This window comes from Petromyzon marinus, unplaced genomic scaffold, assembly GCF_048934315.1.
Source record: "Petromyzon marinus isolate PM22_M1 ecotype Great Lakes invasive population unplaced genomic scaffold, UKy_Petmar_22M1.pri1.0 PM_G_Scaffold_10, whole genome shotgun sequence".
NCBI lineage: Eukaryota > Metazoa > Chordata > Hyperoartia > Petromyzontiformes > Petromyzontidae > Petromyzon > Petromyzon marinus.
In genome coordinates, this window is record NW_027422651.1 from 818,725 (window position 1) to 844,350 (window position 25,626).

Consider the following 25,626-nt stretch of genomic DNA (forward strand, 5'->3'; position numbering starts at 1 on the left):
GCCTTCAGCCTCGAGTGAAGGACCGGAGGGGGGCGGTGCGTGAACAAACATTTTAAACTCGACGCGACGACCTGACCCCCCCCCTTAAACGGGCGCGAAAAAAAAGCGGCGTTAAGAGTCGAGGTGACGTTCGCGAACATCGCGGTACAAGGGGCGCGCGCTGTGACCACGATACTGAGAAACGTTTATTTTTTTTATTTTACCGGGTACACATGTATATAACAAAAACAGAGAAGCGATAACTCAACGCGTGGAACACTTACAGCAGCAGCTAAATGCTCACGAAAAATAAACATGCCGTAGAGACGTTGTTTCTAAATGCGGAGCGGGGGAAAACACCGGAGCACCAGGAGAAAACTCGCACTGCCATGGGGAGACGCGCAAACTCCAAATACACAGGAGCAGCAGCAGGAGGCCGTGTCAGGGTCTGGAGTGAACCCACGACCTGCGTACCAGGAGGACGTGGGTTCATCTCCTAGCCACCGTGACTAGCAGTCTTTGCCTACCCCGCAAGGGTGAGAGCACGGTGGTACGGCATTACGGTACGGGATTGCTCTGCTGCTTGTGCGGTACATCACGTGGACCGTATGATGTGTTGTTGTTCCGTGACGAGTGTCACGGTGGTGTCCTTCCTCAGCAGCGCAAGTGATAAATCAAGCTAAGGTTCTTAATTTATAATAATTAAACTACGCCCTTGATAATCAAACGACGCTCTTGTCCTCAAGGGCGGATTAAAAACAGAACTGAAACATCAACATCAGCAGCAGCAGGACGTGAGGTGGGTGTGGTGGTAGTGGTGGGTGTGGTGATAGTGGTGGTAGTGGTGGGTGTGGTGGTAGTGGTGGTAGTGGTGATAGTGGTGGTAGTGGTGGTAGTAGTGGTGATAGTGATGGTAGTGGTAGTAGTGGTAGTAGTAGTGGTGATAGTGGTGGTAGTGGTGGGTGTGGTGGTAATAGTGGTAGTAGTGGTGATAGTGGTAGTAGTGGTGGGTGTGGTGGTAGTGGTGGGTGTGGTGGTAGTGGTGGGTGTGGTGATAGTGGTGGTAGTGGTGGGTGTGGTGGTAGTGGTGGTAGTGGTGATAGTGATGGTAGTAGTAGTGGTGGTAGTAGTAGTGGTGAGTGTAGTGGTAATAGTGGTAGTAGTGGTGGTAGTAGTAGTGGTGAGTGTAATAGTAGTGGTAGTAGTGGTGATAGTGGTGATAGTGGTAGTAGTAGTGGTGAGTGTAGTGGTAGTAGTGGTGATAGTGGTGGTAGTGGTAGTCGCAGTGGTAGTAGTGAGTGTAGTAGTAGTGGTGATAGTGGTAGTAGTGGTAGTGGTGGATGTTCTCAGTCTGAGTCGCCAGCGTACAAGTCCGCCAGCTTGTGGAAGTCCGACAGATTGTGGAAGAAGTTCGGCCCCCACGTGTCCAGGACCCCGTGGCTGTGGTCGGCGTCCCACGGTGAGGAGCCGCTCAGTGAGGAGCTCAGTGAGGAGTTCAGTGAGCTCAGTGAGCTCAGTGAGCCGGCCTCGGAGCCGGAGCCCTCGTACGCGAAGACGGCCAGCGAGTCGTACGGAGGTGACATCTCATCGGCATCGGCCGCACGCAAACTCTGCAGGCGCAGCGGTGGTGGTTCAAGTGAGTGGTGTGTGATGGTGGTGATGGTGGTGATGTTCAAGTGAGTGGTGTGTGATGGTGATGGTGTTCAAGTGAGTGGTGTGTGATGGTGGTGATGTTCAAGTGAGTGGTGTGTGATGGTGATGGTGTTCAAGTGAGTGGTGTGTGATGGTGGTGATGGTGGTGATGTTCAAGTGAGTGGTGTGTGATGGTGTTCAAGTGAGTGTTGTGATGGTGGTGATGGTGATGGTTCAAGTGAGTGGTGTGTGATGGTGGTTCAAGTGAGTGGTGTGTGATGGTGGTGATGGTGTTCAAGTGAGTGGTGTGTGATGGTGGTGATGGTGGTGATGGTGTTCAAGTGAGTGGTGTGTGACGGTGGTGATGGTGTTCAAGTGAGTGGTGTGTGATGGTGATGGTGTTCAAGTGAGTGGTGTGTGATGGTGATGATGTTCAAGTGAGTGTTGTGATGTTCAAGTGAGTGGTGTGTGATGGTGTTCAAGTGAGTGTTGTGATGGTGGTGATGGTAATGGTTCAAGTGAGTGGTGTGTGATGGTGGTTCAAGTGAGTGGTGTGTGATGGTGGTGATGGTGTTTAAGTGAGTGGTGTGTGATGGTGGTGATGGTGTTCAAGTGAGTGGTGTGTGACGGTGGTGATGGTGTTCAAGTGAGTGGTGTGTGATGGTGGTGATGGTGTTCAAGTGAGTGGTGTGTGATGGTGATGATGTTCAAGTGAGTGTTTTGATGGTGGTGATGTTCAAGTGAGTGGTGTGATGATGGTGGTGATGGTGTTCAACCCCCTACCTCGTGGTGCCGGACGGGCAACTCTGTCGTGGACAGTGCTGTGGGGGGAGGGCCAATTCCGATTGGTTCCTCCCCTCATGGCGTCTGTGACCACCACAGGGGCTAAACGGGGGCTCTGGATGGGTAGAGGGGCTGGTAACCCCTCCACCTTCAAAAAATTACCGCGAAACTACGATTTGAACTTAAATATGTGTAGAGGTGTTAACTACGCGCTGTTGCGTAACCTGCATTGCCACCGGGGCAGTGCAGCATTACCCCTGGGTACAACGGTTGGGGTCAGTCGAGGTGAAACGGATCGTAGCCAGGGTTTTGTACGAACCAATCAGACGGTTCCACGTGGGAATGTATGATTGGTTCTACCTGGCCACGAAGGGGTATAAGACGGGTGACCCAACGGACCTCGGGGAGTTCTTTCCCTGCACGAAGACAGAAGACTGGGCTGAAGCCTAGCTAGGACCCTGGACCAGCCTCCCAGCCCTTCTAAGGGCTAAGGCTCGGCATACCCAGTGGTCAGGACCCACCGGGCCAGCGGTGGGTCAGATAGCCTCCCCTAGGTCCTAGCCGGAGGACTAGGATAGCGGTAGACGTGTGAGTCCCGCCAAGTCCGGAGGTTGTACCTCCTTAGGTATCAAGGAGGTTAGCGGTAGACGTGTGAGTCCCGCCAAGTCCGGAGGCTGTACCTCCTTAGGTATCAAGGAGGTTAGCGGTAGACGTGTGAGTCCCGCCAAGTCCGGAGGCTGTACCTCCCTAGGGTATCGGGTGAGGGGACCGAATATCCCTCTGTGTGTGTTAAGCATTGTATAAGGAAATAATACAATAAACAGAGTGTGCCTCCTTAAGAAGTCTGCTCGTCCTTACAACACTACAACTGGTGTCAGGAGTGGTTGGAAATGGAAACCAGAAGTTCAGCCCACGCGCGGAGCCAGAACGAAGATAACGCTGTCTCACCTGCAAGCACCGCCAGCTCCACTGAAAATGCTGCCGCGTTGACGGCCGCCCAGCCACCGGTTGAGCAGCCGGTTGCTCCCCCTGCCATGGGGGACGGACTCAGGGCAGCACACGGCCGTCTCGCTCAACTCCTACATGCCGCGGCCTCCATTCTCGAGGAGATCAACTTGGACGTCGCGGGCAGGCCGAGTCAACCGCCGGCAGACGTTCCTGCCATCGGCCGGGGCGGACATTTTGATTTTCCCGCCAGAGAACCACGTGATCCCGCCGGAAGCGGAAGCCAGGGGCATCCTGGGAACGCGGGGGGCCAATCAAAACCCGCAACATCATCAGCACGCGACGCTGCGAATTCAAGTTCCTCAGCGGACGCCGCGTCATCACTGTACCGACATGGTACAGTAGAATCTATCGGCCGGGAAATCGCCGATCTCCGGCTCGAGACGGTGCAAGCTGAGGGGGAGACGACATCCGCCCTCCAACAACGCCTGCCCATCTTCCGGGAATTCACATCTGAAGGGGGCGAATGGGCGGTGTTCCAGCGTCGCTTCCTGAGCCACCAAGAGATGGTGGGCTGGTCGGACGCACAGGCGCTCCGAGCGCTACCGGCCACTCTGGACGACGACGCTCTCGCCTCGCTCCTCACCATCCCCAGGCACAAAAGGGCGACTCTTCAATCGGCCCTCCAACGGATGTCCGACGTCTACGGGCCTCCATCCGACGTCCACAGCCGATTTTACGACAGGCGACGCCGCCCTAAAGAGTCTCCATTGGCATTCCAGACCGCTCTACTGGCGATGGTAAGAGTGGGTTACCCTCGCATGGACGACGAGGCCATCGACGCCATCATTCTCCAGAAGATGCTGGAGCTGGCGCGCGAGCTGCGCATCGTCATCCAAGTGGTGGATGACGACAGTATGTGCTCGCTACGAGCCGCTCGGTGCATCCACGCACATCTGCTGCTCCACACGGAATCGACCATCGCCGCCTCGGCTTCGACGTCGGAGCCTGCCAGCAGGGACGCCGAGTTCTCCCCCGACCGGGCCTTCATGGCGACTAGGTCAACGGGCCGGCGATCGTCCGACCACGCTGGTCGCCGCAACGACCAGCCGCGGGGATGGCCTTCTCCACGCGGCGACGTGACGTGCTTCAACTGTGGCCGACGAGGCCACATCTCCTCTGACTGCCATGCGCCTCGACAACGCCCCTCCGCATCCCGGGGCCAGGACTACAGGACGTCCACGGCATCGCGGCAAAACCAGGCAAGTCACGACGCCTCTCACGCTCGGCCCTCATTCACACCATACACACCGCAACGCACCATAAGAAGGGCTCGCGATTCGGCGTGTGATGGGGGGTATTCTGGCGTTTGTTCGCGGCCACTCGGACCTGGGCAGTGGTCTGAGTTGGCCCATAGGGTAGTCGCGGCGACGGCAGGTTCGTCCGTGGTTGTCGGATCAATCGAGGGTGTGGAATTTCGCGTGTTAGTCGATACTGGCGCGTCAGCTACGATCATTTCGGATTTGATTTACAATATACTGCCCGTACGATGCCGCCCCTTGGAACGGGTTTCTATCCCGTGTTTCGCCGCTAATGGCAGTTCGCTGGGCATTATCGGGCAAATTCGGGCGCAAATTTCGATTGGAGATATTAAATTGGCAGGGCCTATTTTGGTCTCTTCTTCCCTTGCCGTGCCGTGTTTGTTAGGCACTGATTTTCTCACGAAAATGCCTATTAAGATCCTTGTAGATCAAGGCTGCATCAAACTCCCGTCGGGTCGGCGGATGGCGTTCTTGCCCACACCCTCACATCCGCGCATGGCTAGTGCCTCGGTGCAGGCGTTTGTCGCGAGCACAGTCCGCATTCCGCCAGGGACACAAATGCTCGTGCCCTTGCAACTTAAAAAACCGCTAGCCCCGGAGGCCTCGGCACATGGCATTTTGCTGGGGCCTTCAAACGCAGCTGCTAAGGGGTTAGATTTGGTGGCTGCACAGACCCTCGTAGCAGCCGACAGGGAGCCGTTCTTGCAGGTTTTGAATGTCGGATTGTCCACAACCGTCATTCCACAAGGAACTGTGCTCGCTCACGCGACCCCGGTGCCGTTGGGGACCGGAGTCGTGGGACACGTGCATGACACGCCGCAGGTCCCACCTCCTTCCGAATCGGATGAGAGATGGTTGGACGCGCTTTGCACAGACACGGGTGATCTGTCTCATTCGCAGCGAATTAAATTGAGCGCTCTGCGAAAATTTTCCGATGTCTTCAGTAAATCTAAATTTGATATTGGCTGTACCAAGCTGCTGCGTCACCACATTGATACTGGTGACGCTGCCCCGATTCGACAAAACCCGTTTCAGCTTAGCCCGGCGGAGAAACAGCATGTTAAATCGGCTGTGGATGACATGCTGGAGGCCGATATAATTTCTCCCTCCACTAGTCCCTGGGGTGCTCCAATAGTGCTGGTCAAAAAGCACGATGGCAGTCTCTGTTTTTGCGTTGATTTTCGGCGCCTAAATAAAATCCCGGTAGCGGACGCCTACCCTCTCCCTCGTATGGACGAGTCATTGGATGCCCTGGCAGGGGTGCACTATTTCTCCACCTTGGACCTTCTGTCGGGGTTTTGGCAACTCCCCCTCGACGAAGCGTCAAAACCTAAGACTGCTTTTCGGACACCACAGGGCCTTTTCGAGTTTAATAGATTGCCCATGGGTCTCCACTTGGCCCCAGGACATTCCAGAGGCTCATGGAGCTGGTCCTCGCTGGGCTCCAGTGGGACTCATGTCTCATTTATCTTGACGACGTCATCGTCTTTAGCCGCACGTTCGGCGAACACATCGAACGGTTGCGTGCTGTCTTCTTGAAAATGCGGGCCACTAACTTGAAATTCAAGCCGCAGAAGTGTTATCTTCTGCGTGAGTCTGTGCGCTATCTGGGCCACATAGTTAGCCGCTTGGGCATCTCTACCGACCCTGAAAAAACCAAATGTGTTCAACATTGGCCGACCCCTACATCTGCGGGCAATGTTCATAGTTTTATTGGTTTTGCGTCGTACTACCGCCGGTTTGTTGCTGGCTTCGCGACGATTGCCAAGCCGCTCCACGCCCTTACGTCAAAAGGGGTGGCGTTTCATTGGGGGGACGCAGAACAGGCCGCGTTCGACTCCTTGCGGAACGCGCTCGTGGCGGCACCGTCCCTTGTGTACCCCGATTTTTCCGTGCCATTCGTGTTGGACACCGACACTAGCAATACGGGGATTGGGGGTGTTCTGTCCCAAAAAGTTGATGGCATTGAAAGGGTTGTTGCCTATGGTAGCAGAGTCTTGTCTCTTGCTGAACAAAGATACTGTGTGACCAGATGTGAGCTGCTGGCCATTGTTTTTTTTATTCAACAATACAGGCCGTACCTGTATGGTCAGCATTTTACCGTGCGATCTGATCATTCGGCTTTACAGTACGCTCTGCGGGTTGACCAACCGTCCGGGCTGCTTTCTCGACGGCTCGAAGTCCTTCAGGAGTACGATTTCAATGTCACTTACCGTAGGGGTGCACAACACACAAATGCCGATGCGTTGTCTCGCCTCCCGCTGGCTCAAAAATGTGCATGTTTTTTGGGCTCGGGCCGTTGTAAGCCGCCACTGCCTGCGCAGGTCACGCCTCTCACAACGGTGTCAGCCACGCTTCCCGCCGCCTCAGCGCCCATGTCGGATCATGCAGATCCAATGGCCAGTGACGATTTGCTGGGGCTAACTTTGGCAGAATGGGGTCGGCACCAGAGCGATGACATGTCGTTACTGAGGTTGCGTCGCCACGCGAATAATGCGGCTCCAAGACAGGGCAAATTTAATTCATTCGTCATGAAGCACGGCTTGTTGATGCATTGGGATGCTGAGTTGGTGGCTTTCGATATTTTGGGCCCTTTTCCTACTACGCCACGGGGTAATAAGTACCTTCTGGTTGGGGTAGAGTATTTTACGCGGTGGCCTATGGCCTGGGCCCTCCCCAACCAGTCGGCAGCGGCCGTTGTGGACGCCTTTGTTCAGGGCTACGTCCTGGACAAGGGCGCATCAGAACGGTTGCTGACCGATCAGGGAATAAATTTTTCGGGAGCCTTGCTGAATGATGTGTGCCGCCTGTTGGGCACTAAGAAAGTGCGCACTTCGCCGTACCATCCCCAGACCGACGGCATGGTGGAGCGCCTTCATAGAACTCTCACCGCTATGTTATGCCATCAGGTCGATGAATCCCACCTCGATTGGGACTTACAGGTTCCGGGGGTCCTCACCGCATACCGTATGGCACCTCAAGCAGCGACGGGATTTTCCCCGTTCTTTCTAATGTACGGCAGGGATGCCTTTCCTCCCGCCGACGTTCGGCTGGAAATCGAACAGCCACCGCAAAAGTCAAAGCTCGTTGACCACTTGCGATTCAGCCTCCGTAAGTTGGCCGAGGCACGGGAGGCCGCCATTGAAAATTCTGCTTCCCGCCAACGGGCGAATTTGCGACTGCATGACCCTCGGACGTACACGCATCCGTGGGCACCGGGAGACAGGGCATGGCTCCACTGCCCCCAGGTGCCGGTGTCCACGTCGGCCAAACTCCTCAGACCATGGCGAGGCCCGGTTGAGGTAGTGGAAGTCCTGCGTCCCCAATGTGTTAAAATTCGCTGGGGACGGCGTCGCTGGTGCGTTCACCCCTCTCGGTTGAAACCCTTCGTCATGCCACGCGTCCCTCCACAACACACACGACACGGGGGCCGAGTGTGCGACGCGTCCGACGAGCCAGATGTTGCCCCATTGGTGCCTAATCCACAGCGCAGGCGTGTCATTCCTCCTGCAGATGACGCGGGAGTGACGGCTCCATGCAGGCCACGTTCGACCTCAATGGACCGTGGAGCAGCAGGTGTCCGCGTGGAGATGCCTAAAGGCCCACCGGATGCTCTTGCTCATCCTCCTCCTTCCCTTGTGCCGCCGACAAAGCCTGCCATCCCCTACAATGGTCCCGCGAAACACACGCGCGCGAAATCTCGCCGGTTGTTATGATGTTCTTTGGCATGTCTAGTGCCTTGTACATACGTTATGTTGTTAAGGGGGGTATTTATAGGGGTTTTATTGTTCTTGTTTTTCGTGAGGCACACTCACAATTCTTCTACCGTTGGTAATTTCGGAGTTTCCCATTGTTGCAGCCAGGACGGCTGGAGCTTCCGAAGGAGAGGGTGATGAAGAGGTGTTAACTACGCGCTGTTGCGTAAACTGCATTGCCACCAGGGCAGTGCAGCATTACCCCTGGGTACAAAGGTTGGGGTCAGTCGAGGTGAAACGAATCGTAGCCAGGGTTTTGTACGAACCAATCAGACGGTTCCACATGGGAATGTATGATTGGTTCTACCTGGCCACGAAGGAGTATAAGACGGGTGACCCAACGGACCTCGGGGAGTTCTTTCCCTGCACGAAGACAGAAGACTGGGCTGAAGCCTAGCTAGGACCCTGGACCAGCCTCCCAGCCCTTCTAAGGGCTAAGGCTCGGCATACCCAGTGGTCAGGACCCACCGGGCCAGCGGTGGGTCAGATAGCCTCCCCTAGGTCCTAGCCGGAGGACTAGGATAGCGGTAGACGTGTGAGTCCCGCCAAGTCCGGAGGTTGTACCTCCTTAGGTATCAAGGAGGTTAGCGGTAGACGTGTGAGTCCCGCCAAGTCCGGAGGCTGTACCTCCTTAGGTATCAAGGAGGTTAGCGGTAGACGTGTGAGTCCCGCCAAGTCCGGAGGCTGTACCTCCCTAGGGTATCGGGTGAGGGGACCGAATATCCCTCTGTGTGTGTTAAGCATTGTATAAGGAAATAATACAATAAACAGAGTGTGCCTCCTAAAGAAGTCTGCTCATCCTTACAACACTACATATGTAACAAATAAGCTTGTGCCGGAGGCCCCGGGGGGACAGGCGTCTATGACGTTTCCTGGCCAAACCCCAATTGGCGGAGCCAGGAGATTGAATCTCAACCCTCGGGGCTCCTCCAGAAACAACGAAAAGCCACTACGGATGGCCACGTGGAATATTTGAACGCTCACTGCGGTGGAGAGGCTACCACTCCTCTGTCGGGAGCTGGACCGGTACCGCCTGGATCTCTGTGGCATTTAGGAGGTCCGGTGTACCGGTTCTGGCTCCTGCCACCATGAGGGGTGGACAGTTCTCTACTCGGGGCAGGAGACTGCCAAACAGGGTGTGGCTCTTATTTTGAACAAAAAAATGAAGGGGGCGTGGGAGCGTGGCGGTGAGGTGTGGGAAGCTGTAAACCCCAGGCTACTTTGAGCTCGCCTTCCCATCAATCGGACGCGAGGATTGGTGGTCGTGGTTACTTATGCCCCCACCGAAGACAAACATCCGTGGAGGGATGCAGGCAAAGCCGATGAGTCAGATGCCTTCTATGGCCTCCTGTCACAGGTGCTGGCGAAAGTGGCCCCTCGGGATAGAGTCATCTTGTTGGGTGACTTCAATGCCCGAGTTGGTCATGATGCTGTCACCTGGCCTGGAGTGATTGGAGGGCATGAGCCGGATCAGCTTAATAACAACGGTAGGAGGCTGCTAGATTTTTGTGCAGCCCATGGACTTGTAATTACCAACACGCTGTTCCGGCATCGGCGCATCCACACAACATCATGGATGCATGCCGGGTCCAAGCACGAACATCTGCTGGACTACATAGTGCCGGACCAGCGGATGCGAGCCCATGTCTTTGACACCAGGACCTACCGTGGAGCTGATCTGCCCTCTGACCATCGACTTGTCATCTGTAAGATCCGCCGCCCATTCTTCCGCTCTGGTGGTGGGTGTACATCCAGGACCCCATTCCAACCAAAAGTGGCCTGGTCTCGGTTATCTGATGAAAGTTGCAAGCGAGAATTTCATCATCGCCTGCGGCTGGGGTTGGCATCGTCCCCCACTCCTCCTGATGTCGAGGGTAAATGGGCGAGGTTTAGGACTGTGACTCATGCAGCTGCAATGGCTGCTTTAGGTACGCGGTCCAGACCTCCCCAGAGACCCTGGCTGACAGAGGAGGTGTTCAGGATGGTTGAGAAAAAGCGACAGGCCCACTGTCATCGGCTACAGAATCCCACGTCAGAGAATGAGGAGGCTTACCGCAGCCTTCGCTCGGAGGTTCGGAGAGCCGTGAGGCGCTGCAAGGATGGGTGGTGGTCGCGGGTTGCTGAGGAGATGGAGTCTGCCTCAGTGGCCTGTGATCACAAATCTCTATTTAACTCCATCAAAAAAGTAACCTGCAGCGCCACACCTATTTCCATCATTAGGGGGAAAAATGGTGATCCAATCTCCGACCCCCAGGAACAGGTTTGCAGATTTGCTGAGCATTTTTGTGAGGTCCTGGGGGAGGGAAAATCCCTCAGCCAGGAAAACATCGTGGCACAAAGTGAGGATGACCCTGCTGAGGCTGCGGTGCCTCAAATATTGGAAGAAGTCACCCCCTGTGAGTGGCTGGCTGAAGTGCCATCTGTTCAGGAAGTACTGAGGGCGATCCGGAGTCTGAGACCAGGAAAGGCAACGGGCAAAGATGATCTCCCAAGCGAAATGCTGAGGGAGGGTGGCGTTTGTGCACAGACTGCCCTATATCACATCATAACAACAGTCTGGACCACTGGACGGGTTCCGCAGGATTGGAAGGATGCCCTGGTGGTCCCCCTTTTTAAGAAGGGGGACCGCACAGACTGTAACAACTATAGGGGCATCTTACTCCTCAGTGTGCCGGGAAAGGTCCTGGCAAGGATTATTCAGCATCGCCTTGCCAGGCACGCTGAGGAGAGGCTTGCGGAGCCCCAATGCGGATTCAGGAAAGGGCGGTCCTGTACAGATGCCATATTTTCTGTCCATCTGCTACAGCAGAGGTGTAGGGAATTCCAACAAGACCTACATCTCTGCTTTATTGACCTGGTCAAGGCCTATGATACCATCAGTAGGCCTGGGCTCTGGGTCGTTCTTCGTGCTTTTCGAGTACCTGACCCTCTGCTCACGATCATTAAGGACCTTCATGATGGTGAGCGGGCTCGGGTAAAACTACGTGGCCGGGAGTCACAGCCATTCCCTGTACACCTTAGGGTGCGACAGGGATGTCCTCTGGCTCCCACATTATTTAACATCTATTTTGACCACGTAGTTCGTGAAACATTCAGTAGCTGTACCGAGGGAATCTCCATATGGTACAGATATAATGGGAGGCTGATCGATGCCCGGGTGCGGTCAAGGGATGGCTCCCTATTGCTCAACCACGTTATGTATGCTGATGATTTGGTAATAGCTGCTCAGTCAGAGGAGGAGTTGGAGACGCTGCTGCTGAGACTGGAGCGTGCCACTAAGAGGTGGGGCCTTACCATCAGCCCCACCAAAACTAAGCACCTGCCTGGGTATTTAGTACCATCGGACACTCCACCCCCACAACTCCCAATCGGTGATGGGGCAATTGTGGAGATAGTGGAGAGTTTCCCATACCTGGGCAGTGTGCTTATGACTGGCTCCAGTTTAACAGCAGAGGTCTCACTCCGAATCAGTCGAGCAGCTATCTATTCATCGGTTGCGTAACGCTGTGTGGAAGCTACCTGGTCTGTCGCTCCGCACTAAGCTTCAGGTCTTCTCGGCCACGGTAAATCCGTCCCTTCTCTACGCTTGCGAAACGTGGACCCCCCTAATAGAACATCTTCGCCGGTTAGAAACATTTAGGCTGGCCTGCCTACAATCCATCCTGGGTTTAACCAGACTGGATTGTGTGAGGAGCTCACAAATCCTTGAAAGATCTGGGCAAGGTCCCATCGGTGAGCTCCTCCGGCGGGCAAGGCTGCGATGGCTGGGTCATGTAGCCCGCATGCCCAGCCACCGCATGCCGAAACAGCTTTTGTTCGGCCGGATTGAGGGGGCTAAGCGGGCGCGGCACGGGCTAGAGAAGAGATGGAGTGATGTGGTACAGGAGGACGTGGAGCTGAGTGGACTTGCCGATGACTGGTACCAGCGGTGTCAAGATCGGCCTCTGTGGAGGAGGCTCGTGAAGGACGCTACTGGGCAGTTGGAGGTAGTCGCCCTCCAACAACAACGGAGGGCGGAGGCGCGACGCTCACAACAACGAGCGGAGCGCCGGGTGGCTAAAGCACAGCAGGTTGGCACAGTAGGGGGCACAGGTGGTGCATCAGCCAGTCATCTCAGTCAGTCGACCCGTGGCACCTGGGTCTGCCCCGTGACCTCCTGCCAGCGGGCGTTCGACACTCCACGTGGCCTCAAGGTGCTCATGTTCTGGCACAAGCGTCGTGGTGACGTCACCGCCACTTAGTGGCGAATGGCAGTTGTTGTTGTTGTTGTGTGATGGTGGTGGTGGTGGTTCAAGTGAGTGTTGTGTGATGGTGATGGTGGTGATGATGTTCAAGTGAGTGGTGTGTGATGATGTTCAAGTGAGCGGTGTGTGATGGTGGTGATGTTGTTCAAGTGAGTGTTGTTGTGATGGTGGCGGTGGCACCGACCTTACCGATGAAGGCTGCCATGTCTCTAGGCAGCACGGTCTCTCCCAGGCGGAGTGATCCGGGACAAGCGCCGCACGGCGGTGACGGCGGTGATGGCGGTGACGGCGGTGGTTCAAAGCGCAGCAACGTCGCATCGTAGTCCTGCAGTGCAGACACCGCAGCCTCACCACAGTCTCACCACAGCCTCACCACAGTCTCACCACGGCCTCACCACAGCCTCACCGCAGTCTCACCACAGTCTCACCACAGCCTCACCACAGTCTCACCGCAGCCTCACCACAGCCTCACCACAGCCTCACCACAGTCTCAGCGCACGCCATCTCATTACACCGCATCGTCCGTGTCACTGTGGGTGGTGTCACTGTGTCACAGTCGAGCGGCAATATCTTTTCATCGGTTGCGTAACGCTGTGTGGATGCTACCTGGTCTGTCGCTCCGCACTAAGCTTCAGGTCTTCTCGGCCGCGGTAATTCCCTTCCTTCTCTACGCTTGCGAAACGTGGACCCCCCTAATGGAACATCTTCGCCGGTTAGAAACATTTAGGCTAGCCTGCCTACGATCCATCCTGGGTTTAACCAGGCTGGTTTGTGTGAGGAGCTCACAAATCCTTGAAATGCGATGGCTGGGTCATGTAGCCCGCATGCCCAGCCACCGCATGCCGAAACAGCTTTTGTTCGGCCGGATCGAGGGGGTTAAACGGGCGCGGCACAGGCTAGAGAAGGGATGGAGTGATGCGGTACAGGAGGACGTGAAGATGAGTGGACTTGCCGATGACTGGTACCAGCGGTGTCAAGATCGGCCTCTGTGGAGGAGGCTCGTGAAGGACGCTGCTACTGGGCAGTTGGAGGCAGTCGCCCTCCAACAACAATGGAGGGCGGAGGAGCGACACTCACAACAATGAGCGGAGCGCTGGGTGGCTAAAGCATAGCAAGTTGGCACAGTCAGTCGACCCGTGGCACCTGGGTCTGCCCCGTGACATCCTGCCCGCTGGCGTTCGACACTTCACGCGGCCTCAGGGTGCACATAGCCTGGCACAAGCGTCGTGGTGACGTCACCGCCACTTAGTGGTGAATGGCGGTTGTTGTTGTTGGTGTCACTGTGGGTGGTGTCACTGTGGGTGATGTCACTGTGGGTGGTGTCACTGTGGGTGGTGTCACTGTGGGTGATGTCACTGTGGGTGGTGTCACTGTGGGTGATGTCACTGTGGGTGGTGTCACCGTGGGTGGTGTCACCGTGGGTGGTGTCACCGTGGGTGGTATCACTGTGGGTGATGTCACTGTGGGTGGTGTCACCGTGGGTGGTGTCACCGTGGGTGGTATCACTGTGGGTGATGTCACTGTGGGTGGTGTCACCGTGGATGGTGTCACTGTGGGTGGTGTCACTGTGGGTGATGTCACTGTGGGTGGTGTCACCGTGGGTGGTGTCACCGTGGGTGGTATCACTGTGGGTGGTGTCACTGTGGGTGATGTCACTGTGGGTGATGTCACCACCTCACCCGATCCTCCTCCCCCCCGCCCTGCTCCGTGTATTCGGTGGCCGCGTCTCCGCGCGGCTCCGCGAGGCTCCACCTGCCCACTTTGTCTCCATGGCGACGCCGTTTCAACTCCAACGCCAAGAGAAGGGAGCCTAGAACGCTTGTGCGGGGGTCACGGGGTCACGAGGTCGGAGCGGGGGTCGTGGGTCAGGATGAGGTGTGGGGGCAGGGCGGAGTCACGGGGTCGGAGCGGGATCGTGGGTCAGGATGAGGTGCCGGGGTCACGGGGTCGGAGCGGGGGTCGTGGGTCAGGATGAGGTGCAGGAGGAGGGCGGATGAGGAGAGGGAGGAGGGGGAGGAGGAGGGAGGAGAAGGAGGAGTGAGTGAGTGAGTGAGGAGTGAGTGAAGGAGAAGGAGGAGTGAGTGAGTGAGTGAGGAGTGAGTGAGGGAGGAGGAGGAGGAGGAGGAGGAGGAGGAGAAGGAGGAGTGAGTGAGTAGTAGGAGTGAGTGAGGAGCTGACCCAGTAAGATCACCAACACGACGATGGCCGAGACGGCGCTGGCGGCTCCGCTGGCGGCGCTGGCGTGGAGGCAGCGGCCGCGGCGGTCGCACGCGGCGCAGAGCGCCACCTGCAGCTGCCGCACGGCGCTCAGCGGCGGCGTGCCCGAGTCCCCGACGAGCAGCGCCACCCAGTGGAGCCCCTCCGCCAGCGACGACTTGGCCAGCAGCTGCGAGCTGTTGCCTGCGCCGCCGCCGCCGCCGGGGGGACGCAGCACGTGGACAGGCGCGGGGCCGTCGGAGGTGCCGGGGGGAGGGGCGAGGAAGTAAACAACAACAACAACATTATTCTTGGTTCTATTCGGTAAAGTCACCACGTAGGTAAAAAATAAAACAACAAAAATCACGCGTTTTGGCCACAACACAAGTGGCCTTCATCAGGTGAAGGGACCGCACTCCAACGCTGTCCTCATGACAGCACGGTCCCTTCACCTGATGAAGGCCACTTGTGTTGTGGCCAAAACGTCGTGATTTTTGTTCTTTTAATTTTACCTACGTGACTTTACCGAATAGAACCAAAGAGCATGGATCTTTGCAGTCACGAAAGCTTCAAATCTAGAAACAATATTCTTGGTTCTTTCGGTAAAGTCACCACGTAGAAAGGGAAACAATAAAATAATTTAAAAATAAAACGATGACATTCTCACGACGTTTCGACTGCAGCACAAGCAATCATCGTCAGGTGTGGAAACCACAGCAAGAAAATTTCGAATGTTCTCGCTGTGTTTTTCACACCTGACGATGATTGCTTGTGTTGCAGTCGAAACGTCGTGATAATTTTATTTTGTATATTTTTATTATTTTATTGTTTCCCTTCTACGTGGTGGTGACTTTACCGAGAGAAGCAAGAATATGAATCCCTGCAGTCAGGAAAGATTTAAATCAAAACAACAACAATGGCAAGCGTCAAGGAAATTAGTTTGTCAATGTAAATGACGACAATGACAACGACGACGACGATGATTTAAATTTCGATTTAAAGCTTTCGTGACTGCAAGGATTCATCTTCTTTGGTTCTTTCGGTAAAGTCACGTAGAATGAGAATAAAATAATAAAATAACACAATGAAATTCTCACGACGTTTCGGCCACAACGTAAGCGGCCGTCTTCAGGTGAAAGGTACAGAACTCTCGGGACGACAGAGCTTCAATGAACGATGTTAAGATTCGTAGCGACTTTTAAGCTGGTTGGGAGAATTGAGGCACCTTGACAAAGGTGTTTACATATCAAATAGCTGAGGGATTAGCTTGTGACTGGTCACAGGAATGGCTATGTTAAAGTCAAAACCTACACATCCACAGAGGCAACTAGTAATTTAGCATTGAAATAGCTAAGGGATTAGCTTGTGACTGGTCATAGAAATAGATGTTAAAGTAAAGGCCTACACATCCACAGAGCTTCTATGAACGCTGTTAAGATTCGTAGCGACTTTAAGCTGGTTGGGAGAGGTGAGGCACCTTGACAAAGGGGTTAGCTTGTGCAAATAGCTGAGGGATTAGCTTGTGACTGGTCACAGGAATGGCTATGTTAAAGTCAAAACCTACACATCCACAGAGGCAACTAGTAATTTAGCATTGAAATAGCTAAGGGATTAGCTTGTGACTGGTCACAGAAATAGATGTTAAAGTAAAGGCCTACACATCCACAGAGCTTCTATGAACGCTGTTAAGATTCGTAGCGACTTTAAGCTGGTTGGGAGAGGTGAGGCACCTTGACAAAGGGGTTAGCTTGTGCAAATAGCTGAGGGATTAGCTTGTGACTGGTCACAGGAATGGCTATGTTAAAGTCAAAACCTACACATCCACAGAGGCAACTAGTAATTTAGCATTTAAATAGCTAACGGATTAGCTTGTGACTGGTCACAGAAATAGATGTTAAAGTAAAGGCCTACACATCCACAGAGCTTCAATGAACGCTGTTAAGATTCGTAGCGACTTTTAAGCTGGTTGGGAGAGGTGAGGCATCTTGACAAAGGGGTTAGCTTGTGCAAATAGCTGAGGGATTAGCTTGTGACTCGTCACGGAAATGGCTATGTTAAAGTCAAAACCTACACATCCACAGAGGCAACTAGTAATTTAGCATTGAAATAGCTAAGGGATTAGCTTGTGACTGGTCACAGAAATAGATGTTAAAGTCAAAGCCTACACATCCACAGAGGCACCTCGTACATGGACGCAAAAAGGGGCTGCAACAAATCAACTGTCATACAGTAAACCGATGCGAAAAACCTAATTCTAAATTACATCAATATAATAAATGTACTCAATATATTCTTCAATAAGCTGAGCTATTAACATTAACTGGGTATACAGTACACTATATAATGAAAACCATATAGTAAACCAATAAAAACTAAAATATAAACTACCTCAATGATATATCACAATGTTATATGGTGAAAAAACGGGTGGATTCTTACCTTCCACTTCAGCACCACGGACAGCTACGAGCCCCGTTCTTCCATAAGGTCGGGTGTAGAGTGGCAGTCTGGATGGCGTCAGTTTCGAATTTTTCCATGAATACGTTGGCTACAACCGGAGATAGGGGGGAGCCCATTGGGGTGCCCTCAGTTTGTTTGTAAAAAGTTCCATTCCAGGTGAAGTATGTGTTGGTTAAGCAATGTCTCACCAGGGGGGGTACATCAGTGTGCAGTCCTTGATGAACCAGGTCTTCAATGATAGCGATGGTGTCAGGTACCGGAACTTTGGTGAACAAGGACACCACATCAAAACTGACAAGCAGGTCGTCTGGGGACAGGGAAATGCCTTTGATTATCGATACCAAGTGAGTGGAATTTAGTACCGCAGAGGTGGTTTTTCCAGTGAAAGGTCGTAGTATATCAGAAAGAAAACGTGCCAGTTTATAGGTGGGGGAGTTGATAGTAGAGACGATGGGACGAAGGGGTGTATCTTTCGATTTAAAGCTTTCGTGACTGCAAGGATTAATCTTCTTTGGTTCTTTCGGTAAAGTCACGTAGAATGAGAATAAAATAATAAATTGATAAAATAAAATAACACAATAATATTCTCACGACGTTTCGGCCACAACACAAGCGGCCTTCATCAGGTGAAGGGACGAGACTGTCTGGAGGACAGCGCTGGAGTGACAAAAGCCACGCTCAGATCGCGACCTTTAAGCTGTGAGAAGAAACAAAGCGCCTTGACAAAAGAATTAGCATAGAATTTAGCATTGAAATGACTCAGTGATTAGCTTGTGACTGGTCACAGAAATGGCTATGTTAAAGTTAAAGCATACACATCCGCAGAGGCACCCCTTGACAAAGGAATTAGCATAGAATTTAGCATTGAAATAGCTGAGTGATTAGCTTGTAACTGGTCACAGAAATAGCTATGTTAAAGTCAGAGCATACACATTAACAGAGGTACTTAGTACAACTCAAACAGGAGAATTTAGCATTGAAATAACTAGGCGAATTTAGCATTGAAATAACTGAGTGATTAGCTTGTGACTGGTCACAGAAATGGCTATGTTGAAGTCAAGGCCTACACATCTGAGCTATTCACAGTAACTGGGTATACACTACAATATATAATGAATACTACATAGTGAACCAATAAAACATTAAAATATAAATTACCTCAATGTTATCAATAAACTCTATATATTCTCCAATCAGCTAAGCTACCAACAATAAGTCGTTATATATCACAATGCTATATGGCGAAAAAAATGGGTGGATTCTTACCCTCAACTTTAGCAACACGGATAGCTACGGGCCCCGTTCAGACGGACGAGTTCATCCATGGTCGGAACAGAGGAGGGGGAGAGAGACAGCTGCGAGGCGCTGTTATACTCCATGTTGTAAACCATACCATTAACCGTGGTGTGAGAGGAATTAAAAGTCAATGTCAGCGAAAGAGCTGCGGTCTGAAGGTCATCGTAAAATACAATTAATTAAGAACGGAAATGGTTTGAACATCTTTCCAATGGTTACTAAGCCAGAATCCATCTTCTCGGTTGAAAAATGTCTCTGTGCTTGTATATGTGAATGGCCTCATGAACGAATCTCTCATGGTAGCCGGTTGGTTTGCAAAGAACCTCCGTCTTGGAGAAGTCAATGTCATGTGAGCCCACTGAATTATAACAGTGATCTGCCACGGCAGAGGAGTTCATTCTACCGTGTTTCATGTCCGCTTTATGTTCGCGGATGCGGTCCGAGATATGTCGTTTGGTTTCTCCAATGTAGCTACTACCACAGAGGCACTTTAGTTTGTAAACACCCGGGTACTGTATGTCTGGAACAGCATCTTTTAAAGATGGAACTAGATCACCGATTTTATGTACTGTGTTGAATCGGACCTGGATCTTGTGTTTATTCAGGATTTTGGAGATCTTTTTAGTGACCCCTGCAATGTAGGGTAAGGTGATGGTTTTGAGTGGCTCCACAAGAGGATCCTTCTTCATGACTGGAGTGATGGCTTTGCGGATTGTGTAGTCGGAGTAACCATTAGCCCTGAGAGCCTGGTGTACGTGCTTGAGTTCACTGGTAATGTGTTCCTGGTCGGAAATGCATTGGGCTCTATGGTATAGAGTCTTGATGAGGGAGTTCTTCTGGGATGGATGGTGGTGGGAATCCGGTTTCAAGTAAGCATCTGTATGGGTAGCTTTCCTGTAGACAGAGTGGCTCATTGAACCATCATGTCTCCTTTTAATTAAAACATCCAAAAAGGGTAGTTTGCCATTTTTTTCGACCTCCATGGTAAATCTGATGGCTGGGTGTATGGAATTGATGTGGTCGCGAAATTGGTCTAGAGCAGGCTGGCCATGTGGCCAGATGACAAAGGTGTCATCCACGTACCTCTTCCATAAGGTCGGGCGTAGAGTGGCAGTCTGGATGGTGTCAGTTTCAAATTTTTCCATGAATACGTTGGCTACAACCGGAGATAGGAGGTTCTTTGCACACCAACTGGCTACCATGAGAGATTCGTTCATGAGGCCATTCACATATACAAGCACAGAGACAATTTCAACCGAGAAGATGGATTCTGGCTTAGTAACCATTGGAAAGATGTTTTAAACCATTTCCGTTCTTAATTAATTGTATTTTACGATGACCTTCAGACCGCAGCTCTTTCGCTGACATTGACTCTTAATACCTCTCACACCACGGTTAATGGTATGGTTTACAACATGGAGTATAACAGCGCCTCGCAGCTGTCTCTCTCCCCCTCCTCTGTTCTGACCATAGATAAACTCGTCCGTCTGAATGGGGCCCGTAGCTATCCATGTTGCTAAAGTTGAGGGTAAGAATCCCCCCATTTTTTCACCATATAGCATTGTGATATATAACGACTTATTGTTGGTAGCTTAGCTGATTGGAGAATATATAGAGTTTATTGATAACATTGAGGTAATATATATTTTAGTTTTTTATTGGTTCACTATATAGTATTCATTATATATTGTAGTGTATACCCAGTTACTGTGAATAGCTCAGATGTGTAGGCCTTGACTTCAAAATAGCCATTTCTGTGACCAGTCACAAGCTAATCACTCAGTTATTTCAATGCTAAATTCGCCTAATCATTTCAATGCTAAATTCTCCTGTTTGATTTGTACTAGGTGCCTCTGTGAATGTGTATGCTCTGACTTTAACATAGCTATTTCTGTGACCAGTTACAAGCTAATCACTCAGCTATTTCAATGCTAAATTCTATGCTAATTCCTTTGTCAAGGGGTGCCTCTGCGGATGTGTATGCTTTAACTTAGCTATTTCAATGCTAAATTCTATGCGAATTCCTTTGTCAAGGGGTGCCTCTGCGGATGTGTATGCTTTAACTTTAACATAGCCATTTCTGTGACCAGTCACAAGCTAATCACTCAGCCATTTCAATGCTAAATTCTATGCTAATTATTTTGTCAAGGTGCTTTGTTTCTTCTCACACAGCTTAAAGGTCGCGATCTGAGCGTGGCTTTTTCACTCCAGCGCTGTCCTCCAGACAGTCTCGTCCCTTCATCTGATGAAGGCCGCTTGTGTTGTGGCCGAAACGTCGTGAGAATATTATTGTGTTATTTTATTTTATCAATTTATTATTTTATTCTCATTCTACGTGACTTTACCGAAAGAACTAAAGAAGAAGGGGTGTATCTTCTTTGTGTATCTTTGGAGGCCATATAATCTTGGTGGTCTGGCAGCAGAGGGTTTCAATGAAAACTGTTTGGTCTGATCAATTAATGCTGTTGACTTTAACATAGCCATTTCCGTGACCAGTCACAAACTACAAAGACAAAGATAAAGATCCCCCATATAGCCTGTAACAGACTGTAGGGGCAAGTTCTGTTAGCGAGCACCTATGAAGGCCGGAATGGTACACGAGGGGGTGGGTGGCCAGCACCACGCCCGACCGCCTTTGTCTCTCTAGTGGCGATGTTTACACACCGCACCAGGTACTCATTTGAGGCTGAGTCGACCTAGGGGAGGCCCGGGACCGGTTCAGATAATCGTCACTGGTGTTGGCCGTGAGCGGGAATCGAACCCGGGTCGCCAGGTTCATAGCGCAGCGCTAACCGCTACACCATCGCTCCCCACACACACACGCAAGCTAATCCCTCAGCTATTTGATATGTAAACCCCTTTGTCAAGGTGCCTCACTTCTCCCAACCAGCTTAAAGTCGCTACGAATCGTAACAGCGTTCATTGAAGCTCTGTGGATGTGTAGGCCTTTACTTTAACATCTATTTCTGTGACCAGTCACAAGCTAATCCCTTAGCTATTTCAATGCTAAATTACTAGTTGCTTCTGTGGATGTGTAGGTTTTGACTTTAACATAGCCATCCCTGTGACCAGTCACAAGCTAATCCCTCAGCTATTTAATATGTAAACACCTTTGTCAAGGTGCCTCACTTCTCCCAACCAGCTTAAAGTCGCTACAAATCTTAACATCGTTCATTGAAGCTCTGTCGTTCCGACAGGTCTGTACCTTTCACCTGTGGCCGAAACGTCATGAGAATTTTATTGTGTTATTTTATTATTTTATTCTCATTCTACGTGAACTTACCGAAAGAACCAAAGAAGACGACAATGATGACGACGTTGATGATGACGATGATGACGACAATGATGACAATGACGATGACGACGACGTTCATAATGACGATGATGACGGCGATGACGACTACAACAATGACGACGATGACGACGTCGATAATGACAATGACGACGACGTTGATGATGACGACGATGACGACAATGATGATGACAATGACGACGACGGCGAGCGCCATCTCCCGAGCGGTGCGTTCCCCCCCCCCCGGCCGCGCTCACCGTCGACCTGGCGGAGCGTCCAGTCGTCGTCGCCGCCGCCGCCGGGCGCCAGCCGGAAGCGGAAGGGGCGGCCGTTGGGGTCCTCGTCGGCGTCCGAGGCGACGACGGCGACGCCGGTGCGGGGGCACGCGGCGGCCCCACGCGGCCACACGGCGGCCGTGGGGGCGTTGTCGTTGACGTCGCTCAGCAGCAACTCCAGCGTGGCGGTACCGCTCGCGACGGGGGGAGCCTGCTCACACACACATACACACGTACACACACACACACGTACACACACACATGTACACACACACACACGTACACACACACACACACATGTACACACACACGTACACAACAACAACCGCCATTCGCCACTAAGTGGCGGTGACGTCACCACGACACTTGTGCCAGGCTATATGCACCGTGAGGCCACGTGAAGTGTCGAACGCCCGCTGGCAGGAGGTCACTGGGCAGACCCAGGTGCCACGGGTCGACTGACTGAGATGACTGGCTGATGCACCACCTGTGCCCCCTACTGTGCCAACCTGCTGTGCTTTAGCCACCCGGCGCTCCGCTCGTTGTTCTGAGCGTCGCTCCTCCGCCCTCCGTTGTTGTTGGAGGGCGACCGCCTCCAACTGCCCAGTAGCATCCTTCACGAGCCTCCTCCACAGAGGCCGATCTTGACACCGCTGGTACCAGTCATCGGCAAGTCCACTCAGCTCCACGTCCTCCTGTACCACATCACTCCATCTCTTCTCTAGCCCGTGCCGCGCCCGCTTAGCCCCCTCAATCCGGCCAAACAAAAGCTGTTTCGGCATGCGGTGGATGGGCATGCGGGCTACATGACCCAGCCATCGCAGCCTTGCCTGCCGGAGGAGCTCACCGATGGGACCCTGCCCAGATCTTTCAAGGATTTGTGAGCTCCTCACACAATCCAGTCTGGTTAAACCCAGGATGGATCGTAGGCAGGCCAGCCTAAATGTTTCTAACCGGCGAAGATGTTCCACTAGGGGGGTCCACGTTTCGCAAGCGTAGAGAAGGGAGGGAATGACCGTGGCCGAGAAGACCTGAAGCTTAGTGCGGAGCGACAGACCAGGTAGCTTCCACACAGCATTACGCAACCGATGAAAAGATATTGCCGCTCGACTGATTCGGAGTGAAACCTCTGCTGTTAAACTGGAGCCAGTCATAAGCACACTGCCCAGGTATGGGAAACTCTCCACTCTCTCCACAACTGCCCCATCACCGATTGGGAGTTGTGGGGGTGGAGTGTCCGATGGTACAAAATACCCAGGCAGGTGCTTAGTTTTGGTGGGGCTGATGGTAAGGCCCCACCTCTTAGTGGCACGCTCCAGTCTCAGCAGCAGCAGCGTCTCCAACTCCTCCTCTGACTGAGCAGCTATTACCAAATCATCAGCATACATTACGTGGTTGAGCAATAGGGAGCCATCCCTTGACTGCACCCGGGCATCGATCAGCCTCCCATTATATCTGTACCATATGGAGATTCCCCCGGTACAGCTATTGAAGGCTTCACGAACTACGTGGTCAAAATAGATGTTAAATAATGTGGGAGCCAGATGACATCCCTGTCACACCCCAAGGTGTACAGGGAATGGCTCTGACTCCCGGCCACGTAGTTTTACCCGGGCCCGCTCACCATCATGAAGGTCCTTAATGATCGTGAGCAGAGGGTCAGGTACTCCAAAAGCACGAAGAACGACCCAGAGCCCAGGCCTACTGATGGTATCATAGGCCTTGACCAGGTCAATAAAGCAGAGATATAGGTCTTGTTGGAATTCCCTACACCTCTGCTGTAGCAGACGGACAGAAAATATGGCATCCGTGCAGGACCGCCCTTTCCTGAAACCGCATTGGGGCTCCGCAAGCCTCTCCTCAGCGTGCCTGGCAAGGCGATGCTGAATAATCCTTGCCAGGACCTTTTCCCGGCACACTGAGGAGTGAGAAGCCCCTGTAGTTGTTACAGTCTGTGCGGTCCCCCTTCTTAAAAAGGGGGACCACCAGGGCATCCTTCCAATCCTGCGGAACCCGTCCAGTGGTCCAGACTGTTGTTATGATGTCATATAGGGCAGTCTGTGCACAAACGCCACCCTCCCTCAGCATTTCGCTTGGGAGATCATCTCTGCCCGCTGCCTTTCTTGGTCTCAGACTCCGGATCGCCTTCAATACTTCCTCAGCAGATGGCACCTCAGCCAGCCACTCACAGGGGGTGACTTCTTCCAATATTTGAGGCACCGCAGCCTCAGCAGGGTCATCCTCACTTTGTGCCACGATGTTTTCCTGGCTGAGGGATTTTCCCTCCCCCAGGACCTCACAGAAATGCTCAGCAAATCTGCGAACCTGTTCCTGGGGGTCGGAGATTGGATCACCGTTTTTTCCCCTAATGATGGTAATAGGTGTGGCGCTGCAAGTTACTTTTTTGATGGAGTTAAATAGAGATTTGTGATCACGGGCCACTGAGGCAGACTCCATCTCCTCAGCAACCCGCGACCACCACCCATCCTTGCAGCGCCTCACGGCTCTCCGAACCTCCGAGCGAAGGCTGCGGTAAGCCTCCTCATTCTCTGACGTGAGATTCTGTAGCCGATGACAGTGGGCCTGTCGCTTTTTCTCAACCATCCTAAACACCTCCTCTGTCAGCCAGGGTCTCTGGGGAGGTCTGGACCGCGTACCCAAAGCAGCCATTGCAGCTGCATGAGTCACAGTCCTAAACCTCGCCCATTTACCCTCGACATCAGGAGGAGTCGGGGACGATGCCAATCCCAGCCGCAAGCGATGATGAAATTCTCGCTTGCAACTTTCATCAGATAACTGAGACCAGGCCACTTTAGGTTGGAATGGGGTCCTGGGTGTACACCCACCACCGGAGTGGAAGAATGGCAGGCGCATCTTACAGATGACTAGTCGATGGTCAGAGGGCAGATCAGCTCCACGGTAGGTCCTGGTGTCAAGGACATGGGCTCGCATTCGCTGGTCCGTCACTATGTAGTCCAGCAGATGTTCTTGCTTGGACCCGGCATGCATCCATGATGTTGTGTGGATGCGCCGATGCCGGAACAGCGTGTTGGTAATTACAAGCCCATGGGCTGCACAAAAATCTAGCAGCCTCCTACCGTTGTTATTGAGCTGATCTGGCCCATGCCCTCCAATCACTCCAGACCAGGTGCCAGTATCATGACCAACTCAGGCATTGAAGTCACCCAACATGATGACTCTATCCCGAGGGGCCACTTTAGCCAGCACCTGTGACAGGAGGTCATAGAAGGCATCTGACTCATCGGCTTTGCCTGCATCCCTCCACAGATGTTCATCTTCGGTGGGGGCATAAGTAACCACGACCACCATTCCTCGCCTCCGGTTGATGGGAAGGCGAGCCCAAAGTAGCCTGGGGCTTACAGCTTCCCACACCTCACCACCACGCTCCCACGCCCCCTTCATTCTTTTGTTCAAAAGAAGACCCAC

At 52.7% G+C, this 25,626-nt stretch overlaps 1 protein-coding gene across 1 annotated transcript in view; it reads right to left on the reverse strand.

Annotated features, from left to right (window-relative positions):
- Positions 1 to 172: 172 nt before the first annotated feature.
- The window catches only part of LOC142908616 (cadherin-2-like), a gene marked incomplete at its 5' end in the record, with an annotated part of 44,352 nt that continues 18,898 nt past the window's right edge, over positions 173 to 25,626 (reverse strand). The window contains 5 exons of the mRNA XM_076059383.1: positions 173 to 1,589; positions 12,850 to 12,985; positions 14,340 to 14,478; positions 14,839 to 15,060; positions 22,162 to 22,390. Coding sequence (XP_075915498.1) covers positions 1,564 to 1,589; positions 12,850 to 12,985; positions 14,340 to 14,478; positions 14,839 to 15,060; positions 22,162 to 22,390 — 752 coding nt within the window. The remainder of the gene's footprint in view (positions 1,590 to 12,849; positions 12,986 to 14,339; positions 14,479 to 14,838; positions 15,061 to 22,161; positions 22,391 to 25,626) is intronic.